Source organism: Centruroides vittatus, unplaced genomic scaffold (genome assembly GCF_030686945.1).
Source record: "Centruroides vittatus isolate TY-2023 unplaced genomic scaffold, ASM3068694v2 contig_575, whole genome shotgun sequence".
In the NCBI taxonomy this organism is placed as follows: domain Eukaryota; kingdom Metazoa; phylum Arthropoda; class Arachnida; order Scorpiones; family Buthidae; genus Centruroides; species Centruroides vittatus.
Window position 1 is genome coordinate 2,370,927 of NW_027122344.1, and position 22,634 is coordinate 2,393,560.

The following is a 22,634-nucleotide window of genomic DNA, read 5'->3' on the forward strand; positions in this document are numbered from 1 at the left end:
TATAGTTATGCTGTTACACTGGTCTGTTGTTTGTTTGTAAGTATTTAGATTAATTTTATTCATTCGGTAAATCATTTCAAAAGAATAGTTATAAATCAAATGATCCTGTTAAAGTGTCAAACTGAGTAATCAAGAGGCAATAATCAATCTGCATTAAAGAAAGTGATGGGCATTCTAATCGTTGTTAAGTCAATAAACTTCTCCAACTTGATGATTTTGTCTGTAAATATTAGCAAATTTCCTATAAATATTTATACAACGAACAAACTCTATTTTCTAAAAAATTAACTTTTTTTTATTAGTAATAAGACATTATATTTTTCATTAATTTATTTTTATTCTCGTAAACTCTATTAGTAAAATGACTTAAAGAAAAACTGTTTAAAAATTTAATCTAAAATTTTTTCTTACGTTTTCAGAAATGCTTTATTTAAAAAAAACCCCTTGGTGTATATTAATTTTGTTATTTAATTTGGAATTATATCCGTTCTAATGATTATACAGATTAACAAGAATAGAAAATCAGTAATAGCTAATACACTTCTTATGTGAGTCATAGGTATTCTGGTAATACTTCTGCACTTCTATTCTACTTGTATACATGAAACATGCCAATAGACTTCTGCTAGACTGACAATGAAAAACCCTACGTTAGTTACATTGACGTACGCCAAAATTAAACACATCAATGATGCAACAAAGCTGATTCATATGCCACAACTAACATGCCAACTTGATTTTTTTTTTTTTTTAATTTATTAACGCCAAATTGACAGCATTTCATTATTCATTTACTGGTTCACGAGCTTATTCTTATAATTTATAAAATATAACTTTCAATCTAAAATTTTATTGTTTCATTTTCGTTGATAACAATTAAAACTAATATATTTTATTTTAGGATAATGTGGTCTCCTTATTTGAGCATTTGGGATATCGCTATTATAAAGAGAATTCTCTAGATTTTAGAGAAATACATTGGGATGAAAATAAAAGCCAAAGTCTTTCAATCACTTCTCATCATTTTTTCATCAAAAATTCTACAATTATACATTTGGTTGTTTTCTTCAATCGAAATACATATTTTTGGAATCCTAAATTAGAGAAAGTGCCCGAAGAAGTTCAAAATATTCTTCAACCTTCTGAACTTAGTTATGGAAGTCATGCATCTGCATTCGAAAGGTAAATTTATGATAATGTTAAATATATAATTTTAATTATAAATATATTTTACATGAATTTGAAAAGCACAATGTTACTTGTGGTACCGTGCATATTTATTTGATTTTGTATACACAAAAATATAACATTACATTACTTATACAAAATCTGCACTAATAAACTGATTAATGTACTGTCGTTACTGTTGTATAAATTTAATTTAAGGTAGTTTATTATAATTTATAATAAAAACAATTCTACAAAATTAATTAACGTTAATAGCCATCGTTAGTTGAACATTCATTAAACGTTTAACAACTTTTTCCAGTGATATTATTATTTTTTTTTAAATAAAGTAAAAAAATTTTCCTTAAAAGTAAGCAAAAACAAAGTGTAAACTAAAACACAGATAAATCTCAATTAAATTTTTAAAATTGTTTTTATTCTATTTAGTTACGCCCTACAATTCTTATAGCTAATTAATTTGTCTTCTTCATTAAATTGACAACAGCACTCATTTGCATTTAAAAATCTTACTAGAGTTTTTTCTTATATATATATATATATTATTTATTTATTTATATATATTTATATTTATATATATTTTATATATATATATAAAATATATATAATATATTATTTAATATATTTATAAATATATATATATATTAAATATATATATATATATATATATATATTTAATAATTATTGTTACGATAGTTTAAATCTCTTGATATACTTACAATATGTTTGTTATTTCTTAACTATGTCATTCAGGGACTTTTATTTCCTTCTTGAAGGTAATCGGATAGATTGTTTTTATTGAAGCTACTTACAAGTAACTGCCAAATTTACCCTTATTTTACTTCTTTTATGGTCTCATAAACGAATCAAATGTGACGAAAATGCTAAATCAAACCTTTAATTAGAATTAGTTATGTTTTGGGTATTTCGATTAAGCTCATCATGCGCTAAAAGAAACAATTTTCACATTATTTTAAAGATAATGATTCATATATGCATTAATAAACATTTAAGATGTATACATACATAAATCTTATAGAAGTGAATTATTACGAGAGAGTTTCGGACTTTACGATTTTAATGTCTAACATATTTCGAGTTATTCAACACTAAATCAGATATTTATTGTAATTAAACCGAGGTTTTCAGTTTAATCATTAAATTTAATAATTAAAAAAGATCTAAGAATTAAATTTGATAAATTTTGATGAAGGAATTAATCGATTAACCTAATCCGATTAACTTTTAACTTTTATTGAATTTGTTAGATAAGATTCAACTTGATTTAATTACGTTATATAGGAGTTCAATAAAATTTGTTTTTTCTTTTGATTTCTAAATAGCACTTTGAACTAATAAAACGGAGGTTCATTCTCCTGAAGAAGGAAAAGTCCAAGATTCGTTAGCAGACGGTCTTTAAAATTTCTTAATTACTTCATTAACATAGAAATTCTTTACACGGTTTTTGGTTTGAAAAAGGTAAACACAAAAAAAAAGTTTGTTTGAATTTCGATCTTTTTATTTTATGATTCCTCTGACTTGGAATCGAACGAAAAATTTTGTTTGAAATAAAAACTATTTTATGTATGTTTTAGTGTTGACGTAAAGTTTTAAAGGTTTTCGATAATTTATTTAATTTTTTAGCGATTGTAAACTGTGGATGGTGAATTTATACCTTTAAAACAAATATTTAAAGTAATTGTACTGTACAGTACGTATTAATAATAAATAATTTACATTTATAAACATAGCCTGTTGGAATATTTTAAATGATAAATAAGTCAATTTTTCTACTTTTATAGAATACATTAGCGAGATTTAAAATGGATTGTTGATGGCCATCCACCACATATAAAAATACATAACGAAATTACATTAAAGTAATTAAATTTAATAATCGACTTATACGTTTCGAAATTAATTTTAATTTTCTAAAATTTAGTTTATATGAAAGAACTAAATGCCGTTATGTACAATTTGACATCAAAGAGTTTATTATTATTATTTTGATGGAAAACTTTGTTGGATTTTGATTTATATATAGGAATAATACACAAAACTATGCTTGAACTCAGCATCATTTTTCTTGTGGTTTCGATATTATTTGAAATATTTTTATTTCTCATGAATGTTTTTTAATAATTTTCCATTTGCAATGGTCATGTCACTCACATTTTCTCCCTCCTTTTTAAATATTTGTTTCAAAAAATATTCTAAATATGTGAAATTATTTGAAAACAGATTACATTATTATGTACTATATTACAAGCTACTTTAATTTTTATATAAATATTTATCATCGATCTCATTTCTTTACTCACATTTACACAATAAGACGAGAACAAATTGTCATACGAGTTAACCAAATTTATTACAATGAAAGTGTTTGTCGATCAGATTCGATTATTTTTCTCTTAGTTTTAAGTTATAATTACTAACGGAAATCTGTCGAAATCGACGGTGTTATTTAATTAAAATACAATCAATCAGCTCATGCGTTTATTTTACTAACACATTATTTTAATTTTTTAATAATAAAAGTGTTTGGTTCAAAAATAAAAGAGATCCTTAATTTTATTTTATTATTCAAATAGATAGCGTAAGTGCTTACATTTATTAATGTTAAAAAACAATGCAAAAAGTCTTTTAACGCGTAATTAGCAAAAAAAGCAGGAATTCGGAGTAGATATAAGGCAATGGGTGGTTCTAACTAAAAAATAAAATAAACAACAACAATAATAATAATTAGATGAAGCGGAGCATCCGACATGTTTGTCCCCGTAGATCTTAACATTGTATGTTTTCCATTCCGCTACGCCTTAACTATTGTACCTTTCTCAAATCTCTCTTGAGCGACATCAGTGGTGATATTCGGCGGGTTCGCACAGGTTCGGCCGAACCCGTTGTAAAATTTTCAGTTTTCCGAACGGGTTCGCCCGAACCCGTTGTTAAAATATTCAGTTTCCCGAACCTTGTTAAACACACGGAACATTTCTCAGTGGGTTTGTTTTTTTTAAAAAAATATATTAAAATATGCGTATTATACTCTGTAATACTACTAAACTAGAGCCTTATACCCCGTTCGTACCGAGCATTTCAATCTAGATTGTGAGCAAGGTCAGGGAGTATGTCTTGGCGCGATCTCTCTCGACCGTTTCAATCGAGGTTTAATCGCGATCGATTCAAGAGAGTTCTTGAAAGTAGATCCAGTCATAAGAGAGATCCCAGAATGCCACGCGCGCGAGATAATACAAGATGGCTGTCGAACACGTGTCGGGCTATGGACAGCGAAAGAAAAAGTATAATGTATCTCGAGAGATGATGATGACACGTGTGTATTTCCAGAAGCGCCATTTCGCGGTAAAGATTGCCCCTGCCTAAAAAAAAGGTCGACAGCCCTAAAATATTATCGTTACCTGCCTTTCACCCATGGCTCGTTACGTTCCAAGTACGCCACTGATTGTTAGATATACGGTTGCAAGAAAAGATATTGTATTTATTTCTATTCAAAACTTCCATTTCGTTTGTCGGTGATTGTCAGGGAAAAATTTTCTGCTAGCGAACCCCTTGTTAAATATTTCAAATATCACCACTGAGCGACATCATCTACAGGACAAGTGCTTTAATTTGATACTGAACCTCATTCTCTCCGACAAAACTGGACAATATTTGAGGCATACTAAATTAATGCAAGTATTAATTTAGTAAGTCTCAAATATAGATTATAACTTTGATCTTTTAATATTAATTTAAAATTTGTTAAAGTTCATATTTCTTATTTAGTTGAAATTTAAGTCAAATTGTATTTAAAATAAAAGTTTTAAAATACAGTTTTTCGATAATTATATATTAGAATATTCTAGTTATTAAGTTTATTCTTTCTAATTTGTTGGATGAATAATATGAAATTAAACCGGCATCATAATTCTTTCGTCCAATCCTATTCAGTAGCTAATTTGTAAAGAATATTTCTAATAAACGATATAACATATGAAAAAAAAACTTAATTAGAAGAAACATGGAAAAGTATGCACTTTAGTAGTCTATATATATACATAAATAAATTAATTAAACACTTTTCATAGAATAGCATGTATTTTTCTTAATTTCAGTCAAAAATTAAAATTCCAATAAGCAATAGACAATTCATGAAATAATTCAAAAGCAGAAACGCGGTAAAAATTTGAACATTTTTTAAAAGGATTTTCGGCCATTTTAAACAATATACAGTATTCATGTTCAGAAAATTCTGCACGTGGACAAAATGTATCTTCTTTTCCTTTGCTCTTAAAAGCACGCTAGATGCATTCGAGCATTGAACTTTTCATCTTGTTTTTCGCTGTAATAGTTGTGTAAATCGGACTTGAATATTCTCTGATACATACTATAAACATTTGCATAACGATTAAGGCGAAGAACATAAAAGGTTCAACGTTGATTTTGTTCTAGTAGCGTCGAAAGCGAAGAAAAAGGAAATATCTTTTGTGTCTTGTAAGGACTTTGCAAACACCTCATTTTAAAAAGTTTGATATTGTTGAAATATTTAGTGTTCCTCTTTCAGAAAATTATGAATTGTCTTTTCAAATTTTTAGGACTGAAAATCTTGAACTGTTTTCACCTATCAGAAATGAGTGTTGTTTCCGATATGCTGCAACTTAATTCTATTGAAGTAGACCTACTATATTGAATATTTTTCTATATTTTCAGTATTGTGACGTCTCTATTTTTACAATGTAATGCAATTATCATATCAAAATATTAATGTTATTACCTATTTAATATTTCTTAATATTACATTCAATTACAAGACTAATCAAACCAGAATTACTTAACCAGCTATTTTAAAGTGTAAATTATTATTACTACAAATTAATTACTCTCATAAAATAATTACATTTAATACTTTAATTTGACAATTTGGTTTGTGTACGTTATATATGATAATTATTCTTTTTTTTTACCATATTTTAGTATTATTATTGTGTTTATTGTTGTAAATGTAATGAGTATACGTCTACTATTTGTATATATATACGGAAATTTAACTATAATATTGTTTATGCATAAATATATACAAATTATTAAATATAGAAGTAATTGTCAATAATGCATAATTTTATTTATTTATAATATACAGTGACTCCAGTTTACCAGGTTTTTAAAAATTTTATAAACATTTGGGTCGCGGAACCATTAAAACAAATATACTGGGTCACGTGAGCAAAAAGTTTGAGAAGCACTGTTCTGTTTTGTAGCAGATACTGTGACGTGTTTTTGTGAATACGAAATTAAAAATGTCGTAAAGTTTGATTGACATTTTAAGATACGACGCACCATTTCATCCGTTCGTGAATTCAGCACATGGATCGGAAGTTACCACGCGGCTATCTACCGGAAATATCAATAAAATATTGTACTTCATATTAATATCAATATGTTATATAAGTACCATACTACAATGTCCAAAAATAAAGCGAAAGAATGTAATGAAAATAAGAACAACATTAACAAATTTTCTCTATGAAACTGTAACAATTTATAGGACCGCATCTTGTTTCAAACAAGAAATGTCACTGTTTTATAATTCTTCGCCCACATAAATATGATGATTCTTCGCATTAATTAATCAATCATGTTCTATAATTTTATATTAGTTATTATGTACAGTATATATAGTTTTGATCAGATTTCTTGTCAGAATTAATGCTTTGTTTTTGACATAAACATTAATTATGATAAGAAAAGAACAAAATAAAAAAACTGATTTGATATTCTATCGAGATATTGCATTTCAATTCAGCTGATTTTTATGGTCGAAAGAAGAAAAATTAAGTTTCGATGTATTTAGATTAAAATTACAGTACCTATTTGACTTTAAATAAGTCAAATAAATCACTACAAAAATTAACACTGAATAAATTACTAATACAAATTACAAAAGTACAGTACTGTAATTGATTACAAAATAAATCAAAAGGAAAACTTACGCTATGATCAATAAAATGAAATATAGAAATACTGTACTAAAAACTTAATTTTCCACTTTTTAGATTAATCAATATTATTGATTAATGTAAAAATGGAAAATTACTATCAAATTCAATTAAATATAAGAATTAGTAATGTATTAGTATTGGCCTGCCTATGATATTCAACGATGATCAATTTTGGGTAGTTAATTTTTTTCTATTTATATTAATAACTTTGCTCAAATTGAATCTTCGGTTATCTCCTAAGTAGATGATATTAAGTTTCTCAATCACGATCCTGTTATCCTTCAATCCGATTTAGATCATTTATCTGTCTTATTTGGAAAAAACAATCTTAAAATCAACATTTATAAAACTGCATTTATGCGTTTTTCTTTATTCCAAGACCCCGATCTGCCATCTTTTGCTGTTGGAGACAATTCTTTAGAATATGTATTATATAAATCTGTTAATGATCTCGAAATCATATTTGAAAACAAAGTATCTTTTAAATATATAGATAAAATAGTTAAAGCTTTAGAAATACGTCTTGACATCCTTGGCGGTTTTGTCGCACCATTTCATCCAAAAGCATTTTACTTTATTTTTTAAACTAATTTTCAATTGCTTATTGCACATACTGCCTATTAGGTTCGTCACTCAATCACATAATTTGACAGGAATTTAATAAAATTTATTTATTATTAAACAAATTTTGCCATTTACTGTGCACTAATTTGGTAAATGTTGCCAGGGTTTAGATTAGGTCTCCGAATTCTTAAAGAATTAAGTATTTTGATCGCTTACTTTTAAAAAATATTTTAATAATAATAAATAATCATTTTTATTAATAAATTAATTTAATAAAAAATGAAAATAAATAATAGAATACATATTGCTGACTAAATGACAAAATAACTATAAAAGTAAATAACTTGCCAATATGAAAACAGTTCATAGGCTGTAATGTAATTATTGTAACATTAAGAACCAACGTGTCATATACGACACATTCAAAAGTTAGCTCATCTCATGAAATACTGTTATTAATATAGTTTTTAGAAAATACTCTTATATAATCTTAGAAGTCTCCTGAACAAAAACACGTTTAAATTGTAAGATTATAACTAATAGTAATAGAGAAAAATGAATACTTACATGAAACAGTCATACTTGTGGTCACTTCCAAAAACATGTGCTCAGACAATCACTTATATTTTTCTTCATCTCTATCACAGTGGGATGCATGTGGTCTAATAAGCTTCACTAAACTCTAGTGATGAAAGGAATAACTAACATAATTGTTTAGCAAGCAAAAAACAAAAGCTGCTTCCCATTCTTTAGAAGGAAAATTGTGTGTCATATATGACACTCGGCATCCCAAGAGGTTAATGGCCATATTTCGTCTGGTTACGCCTCACAGTTCTCCTAGACATATGTATTTATGTTTCTTTTCATCGCTTAAATATATCTCGTAGATCATTTTTCTATCGTATATCTGATAGTTTGATTAATGGGGGCGTGTTCTAGACTGCAGGTGTGTTGGTGACTTTTTTTGCAGAGTGCCTGGTTTGACTTCGGAATGGATAGATTGAGTTATATTATAAAGTTTCAAGTTATGGCAAATTCTCAAGAAAATTTATTATCTGAGAAATTAATCAAGACATTACTATTAATCGCGGGAATCGAAACAAATCCCGGTCCTTTTCCTCGTTCCCCTCCCCAAACTAATCAAGCAATTATGCAAAAGAGGGGGCGAGGAAGACCTCGCAAGGAAAATACTAACGTTGTTGAGGAGGATAATCAACTGGTGGAATTATCGGGAGAGGAATATCTACTAGAGGAAGAGGAGAAAGGATCTTTTGGCATTGCAAGAAATTCAACTATTAAAGACTTTTTTGAACCGGCAACAAAATCTGACCTACAATGTGGCGATGAGTCTAGATATACATTAAAATCAATCTACGAATTGATTCAGGATAAGTTTTCTCTGTTAAACTTAGAAATCCAATCGATAAAATCTGAAATTAACAAGATGAAAGAAGACAACCTCAATGCTAAAGAAGAGATGAAGATAATTGGCCAAAAAATTCACGATCTGGAAGCAAGGTCAAACTCTACCAACAACTTAAAAGGTATAGTCGAATTTGAATTTGATAGATCATTAAACGAGACCACAAAAAATAACTTAATTATTTTTAATTACCCATTTCAATCTGTGGATGTACTTGATGAAGTTAAATCATTTATCAAAGAAGATCTAGGACTTAACAACGTAGAAATAGTAGGCTTAGAACATCTAAAAAATAATAAAAATAAGCAAATAATAAAAGTCATGATGGAAACAGTCAAAGCTAGAAATTTAGTACTTAAAAAATTTTGGTTACTAAGACCGAATATCGTGGATGAAACAAAGAAAAGAATAATAGTAACAGCAGACTTATGTCTAAGATCCAGAATCAGAAGAAAACAGATATTATCTAAGGTTAAGTTAGAAAAATTAGCCAACAACAAAATACTAGTTAGAGATGACTACTTTATTAAGGACGATATAATGTATACTTATGATATTAACTCTAAAGAAATAATACAACTAAACCATTTTTTAGAAATAGCCTCAAATTAATTTTAGAAATGATAGAAGATAAAAACAAAGTAAACCTGGTTTCATGTGAGTTTGAACAGGAAATAGATAACATTAAAATTTTGGAGTTGATTTGGTTGTGTCGGATAAATTAGAGAGAGAAATAGGTTTGAGAAAGTCAAACTGTGACACCAAAAATTTATTGATTAACTTCTGAAACATTCAAGATCTTGGGGATAGACTATATAATCCCGCTGTTAGAGAATTTATAAACTCGAATTCAATTATTGGAAGTACAGAAACATGGACGACACACTTGTCTGAAGCAGAAAGTAACTATTTAGAACACGAAAATAGAATAATCATAAGTATAGCCCAGCGGAAAGTAGGTTTGGTCGGTCTTCTCGTTGAATAAGTTTAAAATGGAATAAACTACTACCTAAATTCTACATTTTTGTGAGTGTTTCAAAGCAAAAGAAATTTCCCAAAATTTAGAAATAAGTATATTATCTAATTTTCCAATGAAAGTGAACTATATGAGATCTTCGATAGAGCGAATAAGAATATTATATTTAAGTTATATAATTACGTGAACCAAAATTCTAAAAGTTGGAACAATTTTAATGTTTAAGTCAATACGATATGTACTAAGTGTATGTACTAAGTGAATGTTCTAACAATCATTCCTAAAGAAAAAATATATAAACTACTAGGGATAGTAACCCAATAATATATATTAAAGGGTGAAATTATATTTGCTATACTGTACACTTTAATTAAGTTACTGTTTAATTTTATAAATCTCTGATACATAGGCAGCTGAAATAGTGCTATTTAAATTTACTCTTTGTTGGACTATTTTGTTAAGCTCCAAACCACGTCCCTTGTAACAGGCGAAAGCCTTCTACGTTAATAAAGGTTAATATGATATGATAGTTTGATTAATATAGAACATACGCTTTACCTTGAACATTCTTAATATAAAAAGTTTTGTAATATAAAATGCTTTATGATCTTTAAATCCTGTTTAAAAATTTATTTAATGTTATTTATGTTTGGGATATTATGTTGTTTGGGGATAGAAATTATTTGTCCTTGGACATTTCCTATTTGTAATATTAATAAATAGAGAAAAATGAAAGAATGGACAGCTTATTTATTTACTTTATTTAAATATGTCAAGTATATTCTTTTATATGGCTAACTTTTATATGGAACTTGAATCTATTTTTAAAGCATTTGAATACAGTTTGATCACATGACATTTAGAAAACAAATTGTTTCCAGTGTTTAAAGTCCGGTTCACTCACAATGTTTATCGAACGTGTTTTGTCTGTTTAGTCAAATGGTCAGTCAAGACGTTACAAACCCTCGCGTTTACATGACTACGTTTGAATGCTTTCCCTCAATTTTAAGATTCAGTATAGAGGAAAGACTACTTTTAGTTATTTTCGCAATGTGCCTTGTGAGAAAAAAGCAAAAAAGATGATTCTCTGTTATACGGAAACGGTGGTGCACAAAGTGTCTACTTAAAATAGATATTCTCTATTTTTACTGTGAAATTATTTTTATATTATTATTACATCTGTATTTTTCAATAAATCAATAAAACAATATTTTTTTACTCCCACTCACAAGAGAAAATTTTGATATAATTTTAGGTAAAACTTGATTGGAGGGGGAAAAAGTGGAATCGGCCAAAATAATAGTCTAAACTTAGTAGGCCAAAATGGAACCGCCACCTTATATTAGATATATAAAAAGTTTATGTATAATACACATTTTATTTGTAATAATGCTAACTTTATATTAATTTATAATTGTAATATTTAAATTATTTCAACAATATGGGAATGTCCTACTGGTTCGAGGTCTAGAATAGGCAAATAGACATTTGCAAAATTATCGCTTTTAGAAGATTACAGCAACAAAAAACACGGAAGACTCCAAATGAAAAGTAATAAACCAACTGACACAAATTGACTTTTAAATGTTTCAAACATTTAGAATTTAAACGTGAATTCAGTAACGTATATTTAATACCATCCTTAGCAATTTTTCTTTTGAAATGTCCTTACAAACTATGATATACAATCAAAAGCTTACTCTTTTTAGCATTCACTTATAATATAAATTTCGTTAAAATCGAATATTTTTAAATTTATTGCTATTTGTGACACTTTCAACTTCAAAATGTGTCTTAAAAATGCAAAGAAAAAATCTCACAACGTATATATAGAAGATGGAAATACTCTTTTCATTTTAATAAAGCCACTTTTAACAGATATGTCTTTTATTAAGTGGAAATCGATGAAATATTTTTACATTCTTGCTTATTGGAGTGATTAGAAAACCATATGCAATGTAAAAATTTAGCAATTCAACGTTATGAGCTCTTTCCAGACACAATGAACAAGCATAGATGGCTAATGAAAAACGATGTTTACACGTGACTTACCTAGAAGTCTATAATGCCCATCAGATTGTACACTTCTAATGACAGCTTGACGTAAGAAAATGTATTCAGGTTCTAGCGCTCAGGTAACGCCCGAATTGCTTTATGAATTAGAAAAGGCCACAATGTTAAAATTTAAAAAGAAGACATTTATAATTTTTATTAGATCCAATTAATTTGTTTATAAATGTTTACTGATTTTAAAATAAAAGATTAGTCTGATCTTTTGATAGGCGATATTCCAACCGTGCGAGACAGATAATTGTCGTATTGGGCGTAAGAAAAATAGCCTGCGGGTGGCACAACTGCAGGAACAGCCTTGAATATGTTATTAGCATAATTATAAAATATAAAATTTTCATAATTTCTATTTTATCCTGTCGAGATGTCATTGATATAAATCAACAAAAAAGATGTATCAGCATAAGTGATGTTGAGAAAATATTTTACCGCTCTCTACTCCACTCCTTTGGATGAATTACCGTATTTACTCGCATGTAAGACGAAGTTTTTATCCATTTTTCACTGCTTCAAAAACCTAGGTCATCCTATACGCGCGAACGAAGGATTCTTTTCGATTTTATGTAATTTTTGTAAACTGTGTATTCGCATTTTTTTACCGAATTTTCACCTTCTGATGTTTAAAAACAAAAGTATTTTATCTGCGTTGTTTGAATCGTTCTTGTGTATTGAGATGAATAGCAAAAGGAAAACCAAAGCTTTTGAATTGAATTCCAAAATTACACGGGAGCCCGATATAAGTTTTAATTCATTCCCACGTGAAAACAGATGATTATTCGGAAATCAGAATTTGGAAAAACTCAGAGGTGTAATCGACGAAGAGCGAATTCAACTGTTAAAAATTGGCAATAAAAGGTTCCCGGTTGTCCAGCTTTACACGAACAAATTAGGCCTATGTTGTCGATTTTACAAGATTTTTCCTTGGTTTAAAATGCCAGTAATTTCTGCAGGCCAATGTGTGCATTTACGTGCATTTTGATATTTTATTTGTGATTAAACGAAATAAAATTAGAATTGTATTAATAAATCTAATTTTCTTTATTTTGATCTTTAAAGTCACATCTTGTCCTATATGCGAGATCGTCTTATATTGGAGTAAATACGGTAGTTATAAAGGGGAATGTATTAGGCCTAAATCCTCTATTAACTTAAGTAAATATTGTTATACTAAGAAAACAATCAAAAATTAACTCCATTTGAACAAACAAAAATTAGTCCCATTTGAGATTCCGTAATTAATACATTAAAAAGTGCGCTCTCATATGTAACATTTTTGTAAAAGTAACCCAACAATATAAATTGTTTCCGAAGATACTATTAATGGAAACTTGTTACATCAATTTTATAAACCTCTTTTAGCCTAATCAGTAACTTTCTTGATACATTTTTAGTTGTAAATAAGAAATTTAAACTTATCCATATCTTAATTCTCTATTCTAATGATGTTTTCAATTATTGAAAGCCAAGTACTTGAAGTGTTCACGAATATTTTAAAATTCACTTACATCGCTGAAATGTGCGTATTGTTACGTTACAATGCATTAACCGATTTCGAGAAAGTTTATTCAATATTTAAAATAGTTGATTTATAAGGAAAAAATGCCCTTTAGAAAGTCATAATAAACGTTTCACGGATAAAGCGATTATTGCACGCAATGAATGTAATTGATGACGACTAATTTTAAGCTAAATTCGGAATTAGATTTCTAAGAGACCGAACTGTTTGACGAACAGCCAATAATCTTTTCCAGCAACCAAAAATTCTGAACTTCATATTTTTGGACTTTGTACTGGTCAACAATTAAAATTAATCAACATCGGAATTCGTTTTAGTTTTCGTCAATAATTATATTTTGTGTAAAATAGGCGTTTTAAACTACAGATATTTTTATTCGAGAAAGATGTCATTCATCCGTTTCCGATAGTAACCGTCAACGTTAGATACTACGCTTCCGGAAGCATAATCTTCCGAATAAAGATGTTCTATGTCAACTAGATCTAATCGCTTTAATCTTAAATTTTCTTAATACAATTTAATGCTTTGCTTTTTAATATTTAATAAATATATTTCATTATTTTATAACTATTCTTTCTGTGTTTTGTTTACTTGTGATAAAATTGCCAGGACAGCAAACGTAACTTCAAAAAATAAAAGACTACACAATAAAAAAGACTTATTTTGTCCTTTTGTAGCCTACACCTCAAAAAATAATAGTCTTATGGCGGAATAAATCTTTATTTAGAGGACACTCGTCGTCTCAACATGCAAAGTTACAAAACTTTCCCTGGTGACGGTACAAGTCTTTTATTTTTGTGAATTTACGTTTATTGTCCTGGCAATTTTATTACATGTATATTAATTTTTTTCTTGTGCCGTCACCAGAAAGGAGTTTTGTAGCATTTTTCATATTGAGGAAGACGAATAGCCTCTAAATAAAGGTCGACTCCGCCGTAAAACTTATTTCCTAAGATGTGAGAAAGGAAAAAAGATTTTTTTATTGTACAATCGTTTATTTTTGTGGATTTTTATTTACTTAAATCAAGTTTTAAAAAAGTATTTTCGTGCTGAAACATCTAACTGACCCAGATCATTAACTGATGCAATAAAAGCATAAAAGCAAGTATAATATGTATATACAGTATAATATAAGCGGATTATATATATAAAATTCACTTGTGTTTAACTTGTCAAACTTCCTTGTTTTTAACTTGTCAAACATCCAAGAGAAAAAAGTCGCAAGGTGCTAGGTCTGGTGAATAAGCAGAATGCGGAAGCTGGACCACCTTACAGGACTCCAAAAACAACTGGGTAACTTTGGCTCTGTGTCCGGGAGCATTACTATGATGGATCATGATGTTGTGTAGCTAGAATCTTGGACATTCGTCTTCGAATAACTGAAGCACTTTTCTCAAGCAAACAAAAGAGTACCATTTCCTGGTCACTTAGCACTTTCCAGGATGACAAGTGGAAGGTTGCCAAGTGAAGGAAAAACCATGGTCGCAGTTTGATGGTGCCGTCCTTGTCTTCGGCTCCCCACTTCTTGATCTGGTTTTTAGTTTCAGGGCCGTAAAAGTAAATCCAGGTTTCATCATCTGTCAGTATTTTGTTGACTATATCTGAGGTTTCGCCATTAAATTTCTTCAGCATAAACTTGCAAAAATTCACACGCTCTTCCATTGGTTTGGCTGCAACTGATGAGGTACCCAACGTGCACGTAGCTTCCTCATATGCAGGTCTTCATGCAAGATGCTAATGACTGACCCATTATAGATGTTGAGGTTGCATTCTAGCTCTTCGGTACTTATCCGCTGGTCTTCGTCAAGCTAGGGCAGCATCAATGTTCTCGGAATTACCACAGGCTCATGGCCTTCACGTAGATCGTCATCAAGATTGAAGCATCCAGATCGGAAGCGCTGATATCACTTATAACAGTAGTCTGAAATTGGGCTTGCTCGCAAAGTGCTCGTTGGAGAGTTTTGAGACACTGCAGTGCTGAATCTCTCAGGCGAATACGCAACAAAATTGCAACTCTTTTGTCACGTTTTCTATAATCATCCTTTTCTATAATCATCCGTTCTGTCTACTCTTTTAAATAAATTCACTGGATCCCAAATACGTGCTTACAATTTATATACATAACGTTATAATTAAGTTGATAACGTTATATATACAAATTGTAAGCACGTATTTAGGATCCAGTGAATTTATTTAGAAGAGTATAATTTTGTTAAAATGCGTATTTAAGCTAGGCTGGATTCATGCACTTGTATAATGATTGTGCATCTCCATGATGCGGAGACAGATTGCCATCCTGCATGTGAGCTTCAGAGACCACTACCGACACACAGGTAAAATACTATCGCAAAGCGGCAATTTTAAAAAGTATTTCCTTTTAAAATTGCCTTTTTATTCCCACTGTCGTCCGTCCATCCTTCGTTAATCTCGAGAACGGAGTTAGATAGATGAAAATCTAGACCAGCTATGGGAAACTTAGGGTCGGAGGTCCAGATTAACTACTGTATATACAAAATAACTATACTGTATACAAGTCAGGATTTTTAAAATTAAATTATTATTAAAAATTGCAGCTAGGAACGATGTCACAATAACATCCGAATTTTCTTTATTTTCTTAGAGAAAACTTCTTTATAACACTTTTCTTTTCTTCGTATATCAAATTCTGTTCACTTCTTTTTCATAAGATGTATTGAAATCTTAATGTTTATAAATTTGCTATATCATTGGCCGAAAACAACTTTATTTTTCTGTCTCTAATTTTGCATATCTTGAAACTCTAATACTACACAATATAATGTTACATTTATCCTACTTCTATCTTTACTGAAAGGTATTTTCACTCAGTTTCACTATTGATTCCGCTAAAGCAAGAAGCAATTCGTTCTGTCTACTCTTTTAAATAAATTCACTGGATCCTAAATACGTGCTTACAATTTATATACATAACGTTATAATTAAGTTGATAACGTTATATATATACATTGTAAGCACGTATTTAGGATCCAGTGAATTTATTTAGAAGAGTAGAATTTTGTTCAAATGCCTATTTAAACGCATTTTAACAAAATTTGACTTCGTTAAAACAAATTTATCGCGTTATATAGTTGATTGATGTATAGTTGATACAGATAATCGCTTATAATGTATACTTAATGTGATTTTCATGTAGTTCACGTAATTAAAATAAACTACTACTAATTCTTTTTGTGATAAATTATATTGATTAAAATTGAAAACTGGCCGACGATATTTATATAAAAATATAATGAAGATACAAAATGTCTTCATCAGTCCTTCGTTTACAATCACCAGCGACAATCCAAAAACAAAACTGGTGCGAAGGACTGGTGAAGAATTTTGTATCGTCAATATATTTTTAAATTACTGTATATTTATTGATACATAACTGAGCAAACTACTTATTTTGTCTATTTTCTACATTTTGTGAAAGCTTAAAAATGAAAGTAGAATAGATGATTTTATCATGATTTCAAGCGTTATTTGGCTTCGTCTCTTATAAGAAATTTTTAAAATTCATTTCATACGAAGTATTTGTTTCGATATAAACAGCAGGATTTTTTAAAAAAATTCCGGAAGTGAAGACATGGAAAAATTTTAATTGAAAGTAAATGCCAGTTTACTTCCTCGGCAGTTAAAAACAGAGGGAAAGTAATGAAATAGTCAAATTTTAACTCTTCGGGTGTTTTTCAATTAATTTTCGGTTTTTTCCAAAAACACTACAAAAAGGTAACAAAATACTGTGTGTGTACGGTGGCTTGTATTTTGCTTTATATCGTATATCACAATCCCGTGGAACAAAACTTTTGAAATTTTGCAGGAATATTTTAAATATAGGGCATTGACGCTATTATATTTTAGGAATTATAAGTCCATGTCTGATAATCCCAAAAATTTAATATCATCAAAGGAGAAGATAGAGAGAGGTTAGGGGTCATATCTTAAGAGGAGTCAGACTAAATAAAAATTTTACTCAGTATTGGCATTCACAATTTTTTTTTTTAAAAACACTCACTTCTACCCCAAAATAAGACTTGCCTTTTTATAATATTTTAAAAAATCTTATAATACCATTCTTACTATAACGGATAGTTCAAATTTAAAACCATGTGTGGAGCTATTCTCTTACTGTTTCTTTTCTATAATCATCCATTTTTAAAGTTAAGTGCTCTTGTTAAAAAAAAATATATATATATATTTATCGGCTTTTCCTCTTAGAGTGCTGGAAAAGTCATATAAGAGCCTTTTATATATAAACCAGTATTAGAAATGTTTTAAATCCCTATCACAAGTTAAGTAAAGATAGAATTATTTCAGAAATTCTTAATTTTACGATTTATCGTATTCATATTCCTGTAATTTTTCAGTATTATTGAAGATGTTATTTTAAAAGTTTTACCGAAGAAAAATCTAATAAAACTAAACTAAACTATTGTAAAAAATTTTATTATTATTCAAAGCATAATTGCGTATGATTTACTTTATGTTAATATGATGAAAGGGTTTCCCCCCTCTTACTTAATTGTACTATAAGCAAGTACACGAAAATTCAAATTTTCCTTCCTTTCTGACTTATGGAGGACTAATGATTTGTCAACTCTAAAACATCTACTAAAAATGAAATAGAATTAGAATTAAAAAGGCTAAAAATCCAGTTTTTTGTAGAGAGAAAAACACTTTTTATTACTTCACACTTATCCCCAAATGCATGGCCTTTTTAATTCTAATTCTATTTCATTTTTAGTAGATGTTTTAGAGTTGACAAATCATTAGTCCTCCATAAGTCAGAAAGGAAGGAAAATTTGAATTTTCGTGTACTTGCTTATAGTACAGTACAATTAAGTAAGATAAATTATTTAAAACAATGGAGTCAGAATTTATTTATTTGTTTTTATAAGATTTTTTTCTTTTTTGTGATTTCAAAACTAATTTCATGCAAAACAACAAAATTAGAAAACTTATTGTAAAAATTTCTGAAATGTTTAACTTTTTCCTCTTGTTGATTTGATAACTACAAAATTTTTTAATTAAACATTTAATTAAAATTCATAATTTATAAAACATTATTGAATTATTTATAACTTAATTAAAACAATTAATTACTTAGTTTTTAAATAAATTAAATATAGAGAATAGGTCAATTTGCTGGATTTACTTCAATTTTTTAAAAACATAACTGGCAGATTTTAAAGACATTTTTTAAATATATAAACAATTGATTCATTTATTAAATTTCATCAAAATCCGTCCAATAATTGCGTTACTTGAACTCCGCTTGAACGTTAATACAGTAGATTTTCGTTAATCCGGCAAATGCAGGATAAGTGATATCGGATTACCAAAAATCCAATATCGGGTGTTTTTGTATTTTTACAAAATTCAACAAGAGATGCAGACTTTGCTAGTTTGGTATAGTACACATTGCTATATGCTTCTAATTTCTTGGAGCACGATTTTCTGTCAATCTGAAGACGATACGCACGCGTAAACTGTGTTAAGATTGATTAAATTGATTGAAAAACCTGAAAAAAGTTAATGAATGCTCTATTGCGCAAAATCAACATTTTAAACGATTCGTGAGCATATAAAGTTACTAAACCACAACGCATGTGCTCAATATTCATTCATCACAAGACTACGTAAATACACTGCCGGAGTGCTGCATTACTGGACATTAAATGTTTTTAAGTATTGATGAAAGAATATCTTTAAAGATGTCAGCATTACAAATCAGAAAACTTATTTAATTATACTTATAACATTGATTATAATTCTGTTTATTTAATAGGATGATTTATATTATTTCCAGATTTGAAGTGATTCCATCCAATTCGACAATAGAACAAACCATTTATGTGCCTTCAGATCTGACATATTTTTTATTCGAAATTCCGTCCTCGAATTTTCACGAATGTAATTTTCTAAATGTTAAAACTTTTTTTTCAAACAATGATTATGAAAACAATGCCAAATTTGATGATAAAGTTCGTAGAGCAATCGGAGCTTTAAAAGTCATACTAAAACCTTTTTACATTTCATTTTGGATAGGTAGTGGGACTTTATTAGGTAAGTTTTTATCAATTTAATAATTTTATAAATGATAAATTATTGAAAATATTTCTCAGGTAACAATATATGTTTTAAACTTAGGTTGGTATCGTCAATGCGGTGTTATTCCCTATACAAGTGATGTGGATTTTGCCGTTTGGATCAGAGATTTTGATACTGATTTAGATAAATATATGAAAAAGCAGAAATTTATGAAATTGAAATACGTTTTTGGAGTGGTAACTATTCAGTCCATTCTAATGAACTTTTAACGGTATATAGGGTAATCGAAAATCTCCATACATAAGTAAATAGCTCATTTTATTATGTAGTCATATGTAAGTCACAAATTATGCACTACATGGATGGCATTTAACTGAATACATCTCTGTGTGCATTCTTCTTACTCATGGCAAATGTATATTAACACATTTCCTGTTACGCATCATCATTTTGTATAGGCCTACACATCATGAATGTGTTTCTTCAGATCATTAATCAAGTTTTGTATGAAGATTTTTGACTCACCCTATACTTTTTAACATACTTTTTCTGTTCTCCTTCCAGAGATAATAGATTAAAATAAATTTAAAATACATAACTTGAATAATTCTATTAAGTTTTAATAACTTAAAAATTATTTTATTTCAGCCAGAGGAAAGTTACCAATATGCTTTCTATTTATCTAAACTAAGAATAGATCTATTTTTCACTTATAAAGGACCTTATAATTATTGGTATGGAGGACATATGCCGAGTTCAAAAAAATATTTTCAGTAAGTTTAGCATAATAATAGAAATTCATTACAAATATTAGTTTCATTAATAAAAAAATTAATACTTTTTTAGCTATATTTATCCAAAATTCGTCCTTTGCTCGGCGGAATTATTAAAACAAAAAGTCTTAATTCCTTGTACAACTGAAGAAATAATTATTGCAGAATATGGATATAGTTGGATGAAACCAGTTAAACGATGGAATTATGATGAATCGGCGTACAATATAGGCCCAAAACTCCATTGGCCCGATAAATATAACAATACATATATAGTGTATTAAAAGTGGTATCTAATAGTATGGAAATGAACTGTGTTCAATGAAAAGTTTCAGGACTTTTAATTCAGCTTTATCTGTGATTTGAATGTTCATTTTATTGTCTAAAAGCAGTTACGATGTGAAATAATTTATTAAACCAAAGTCAATCTTAATTTTTTACGAACTATATTTTCGTGTGTATATTTTGGAATGGAAATTATGGGAAAAAATTCTATATTTAAGAAAAATAGAATTATTATTATTTATTTTTTAATGAAAATTAAATTAGGGATTTCGTTTGTATATAATTTTACATCATTAACTTTATAGTTTAAAATAAACTATAAAGAAATAAACTATAAAGAAATAAACTATAAAGAATCAAACTCTATAGTCCAAAAAATTCTAGTCCATTAAGTCTTAAATGTTTTTCATTTACAAATTTTGATTATTGTAATATGAAATTTTAATATTAAAAATGTAATTATTTTAATTAAAGCTTTAAAAAATTATTTATTGGACATTTAACGATTGATAATTTTATCCAAATCGTACTCTACTCCATATTTAAACATTTGTCTTCAAATATTAATTAAAACTGTACTCGAATATTCAAAAAATTTAACGTGTTTTGTATTTTTAAAACGAAAAACAACGATATAAAATATTTATTTATAAACGAATTTTTAAAAAATGTACAAGTTATAAATATTTAAACATTTGTTTTGCTAAACAAAAAATAATTTTTTCTGAAAATATTTTTCACAAATAACATTTAAATCTTATTTAACTTTTTGAAATTTTATTCATTCTAGCAGTCTAAACTTGTTGTTAGCAACAAAATAAATTAAATAAACTTGAACATGATTAAAAAATATGATAAAAACAAGATTAAATGTTAATATTTCATGCTTTCATCTGTCAAACTTGATAACGTAGACAATACATAATTTAAGAATGATATATTCCTCTTTTCAAAATTAATTTTAAAACATTGTAAAGATAGTTTTATTTTAGGAATTACATTGAATTTTACATTTGTTTATTATTGTAGGTTTCTATTTATCATTAAAGAATATTTAAAAAAATATTTGAAACAGGAAAATGAGAATAATTCCTTTTTAAAAATCTTTTCATGTAACTCATAATTGTAATCATAGAAACATCCAAAATGTATTTATTTAAATTTATTAATTAAGTGTATATAGTGCTGTATTATTTAAAGTATAACAATATTCAAATATGTTATTTTTTATACTAATTTTTACATCAAAAAATTTTATTGCTATATTAATAATAATAATAAATAAATAAATTGTTCCGTAGTTATTTGCGGAATGTAAAATATAATCTATATAATAAAGTTTTAAAGTTAATAAGAAATTCCAATTTAAAAATATTTAAATATATTAGTTTCATTTCTTCATATCTTTATAATTTAGTCATTCATACATTTTATAGTACGCTATTAAAATACATAAAATATGAGTAAATGCTTGGAATAAGAAAGAAATCATCAATAAAATCCAAACGCAATGCTTAATAAATTTAATTATCTTTGATAAGAAATAAATGAAAAATAATTACGAAAAACGGTCATTACAAAATTTTAACTGTAAATTTAATGCATTTCCAAATGCTTAATGTTTTCGAATATTTTATCTTTCGAAATTTATGATTTCACAATTTTGTTTAATACGGATTATCATTGAAATTTTAACGAGAACTTCCATTAAATATAAAATGCTTTCGTAATTATGTAGTAAAGCATTAAGAAACTTCAAAAATTAGATTTAATC

General features: G+C 27.9%; 1 protein-coding gene across 1 annotated transcript in view; it reads left to right on the top strand.

Moving 5' to 3' along the window:
* The window catches only part of LOC136979061 (ribitol-5-phosphate transferase FKTN-like), a 31,231-nt gene extending 10,223 nt beyond the window's left edge, over positions 1-21,008 (top strand). The window contains exons 3-7 of the mRNA XM_067274965.1: positions 902-1,182; positions 19,561-19,817; positions 19,902-20,038; positions 20,451-20,575; positions 20,649-21,008. Of these exons, the coding sequence (XP_067131066.1) occupies positions 902-1,182; positions 19,561-19,817; positions 19,902-20,038; positions 20,451-20,575; positions 20,649-20,859 (1,011 nt within the window). The 3' untranslated portion in view covers positions 20,860-21,008. The remainder of the gene's footprint in view (positions 1-901; positions 1,183-19,560; positions 19,818-19,901; positions 20,039-20,450; positions 20,576-20,648) is intronic.
* The last annotated feature ends 1,626 nt before the right edge of the window (positions 21,009-22,634 follow it).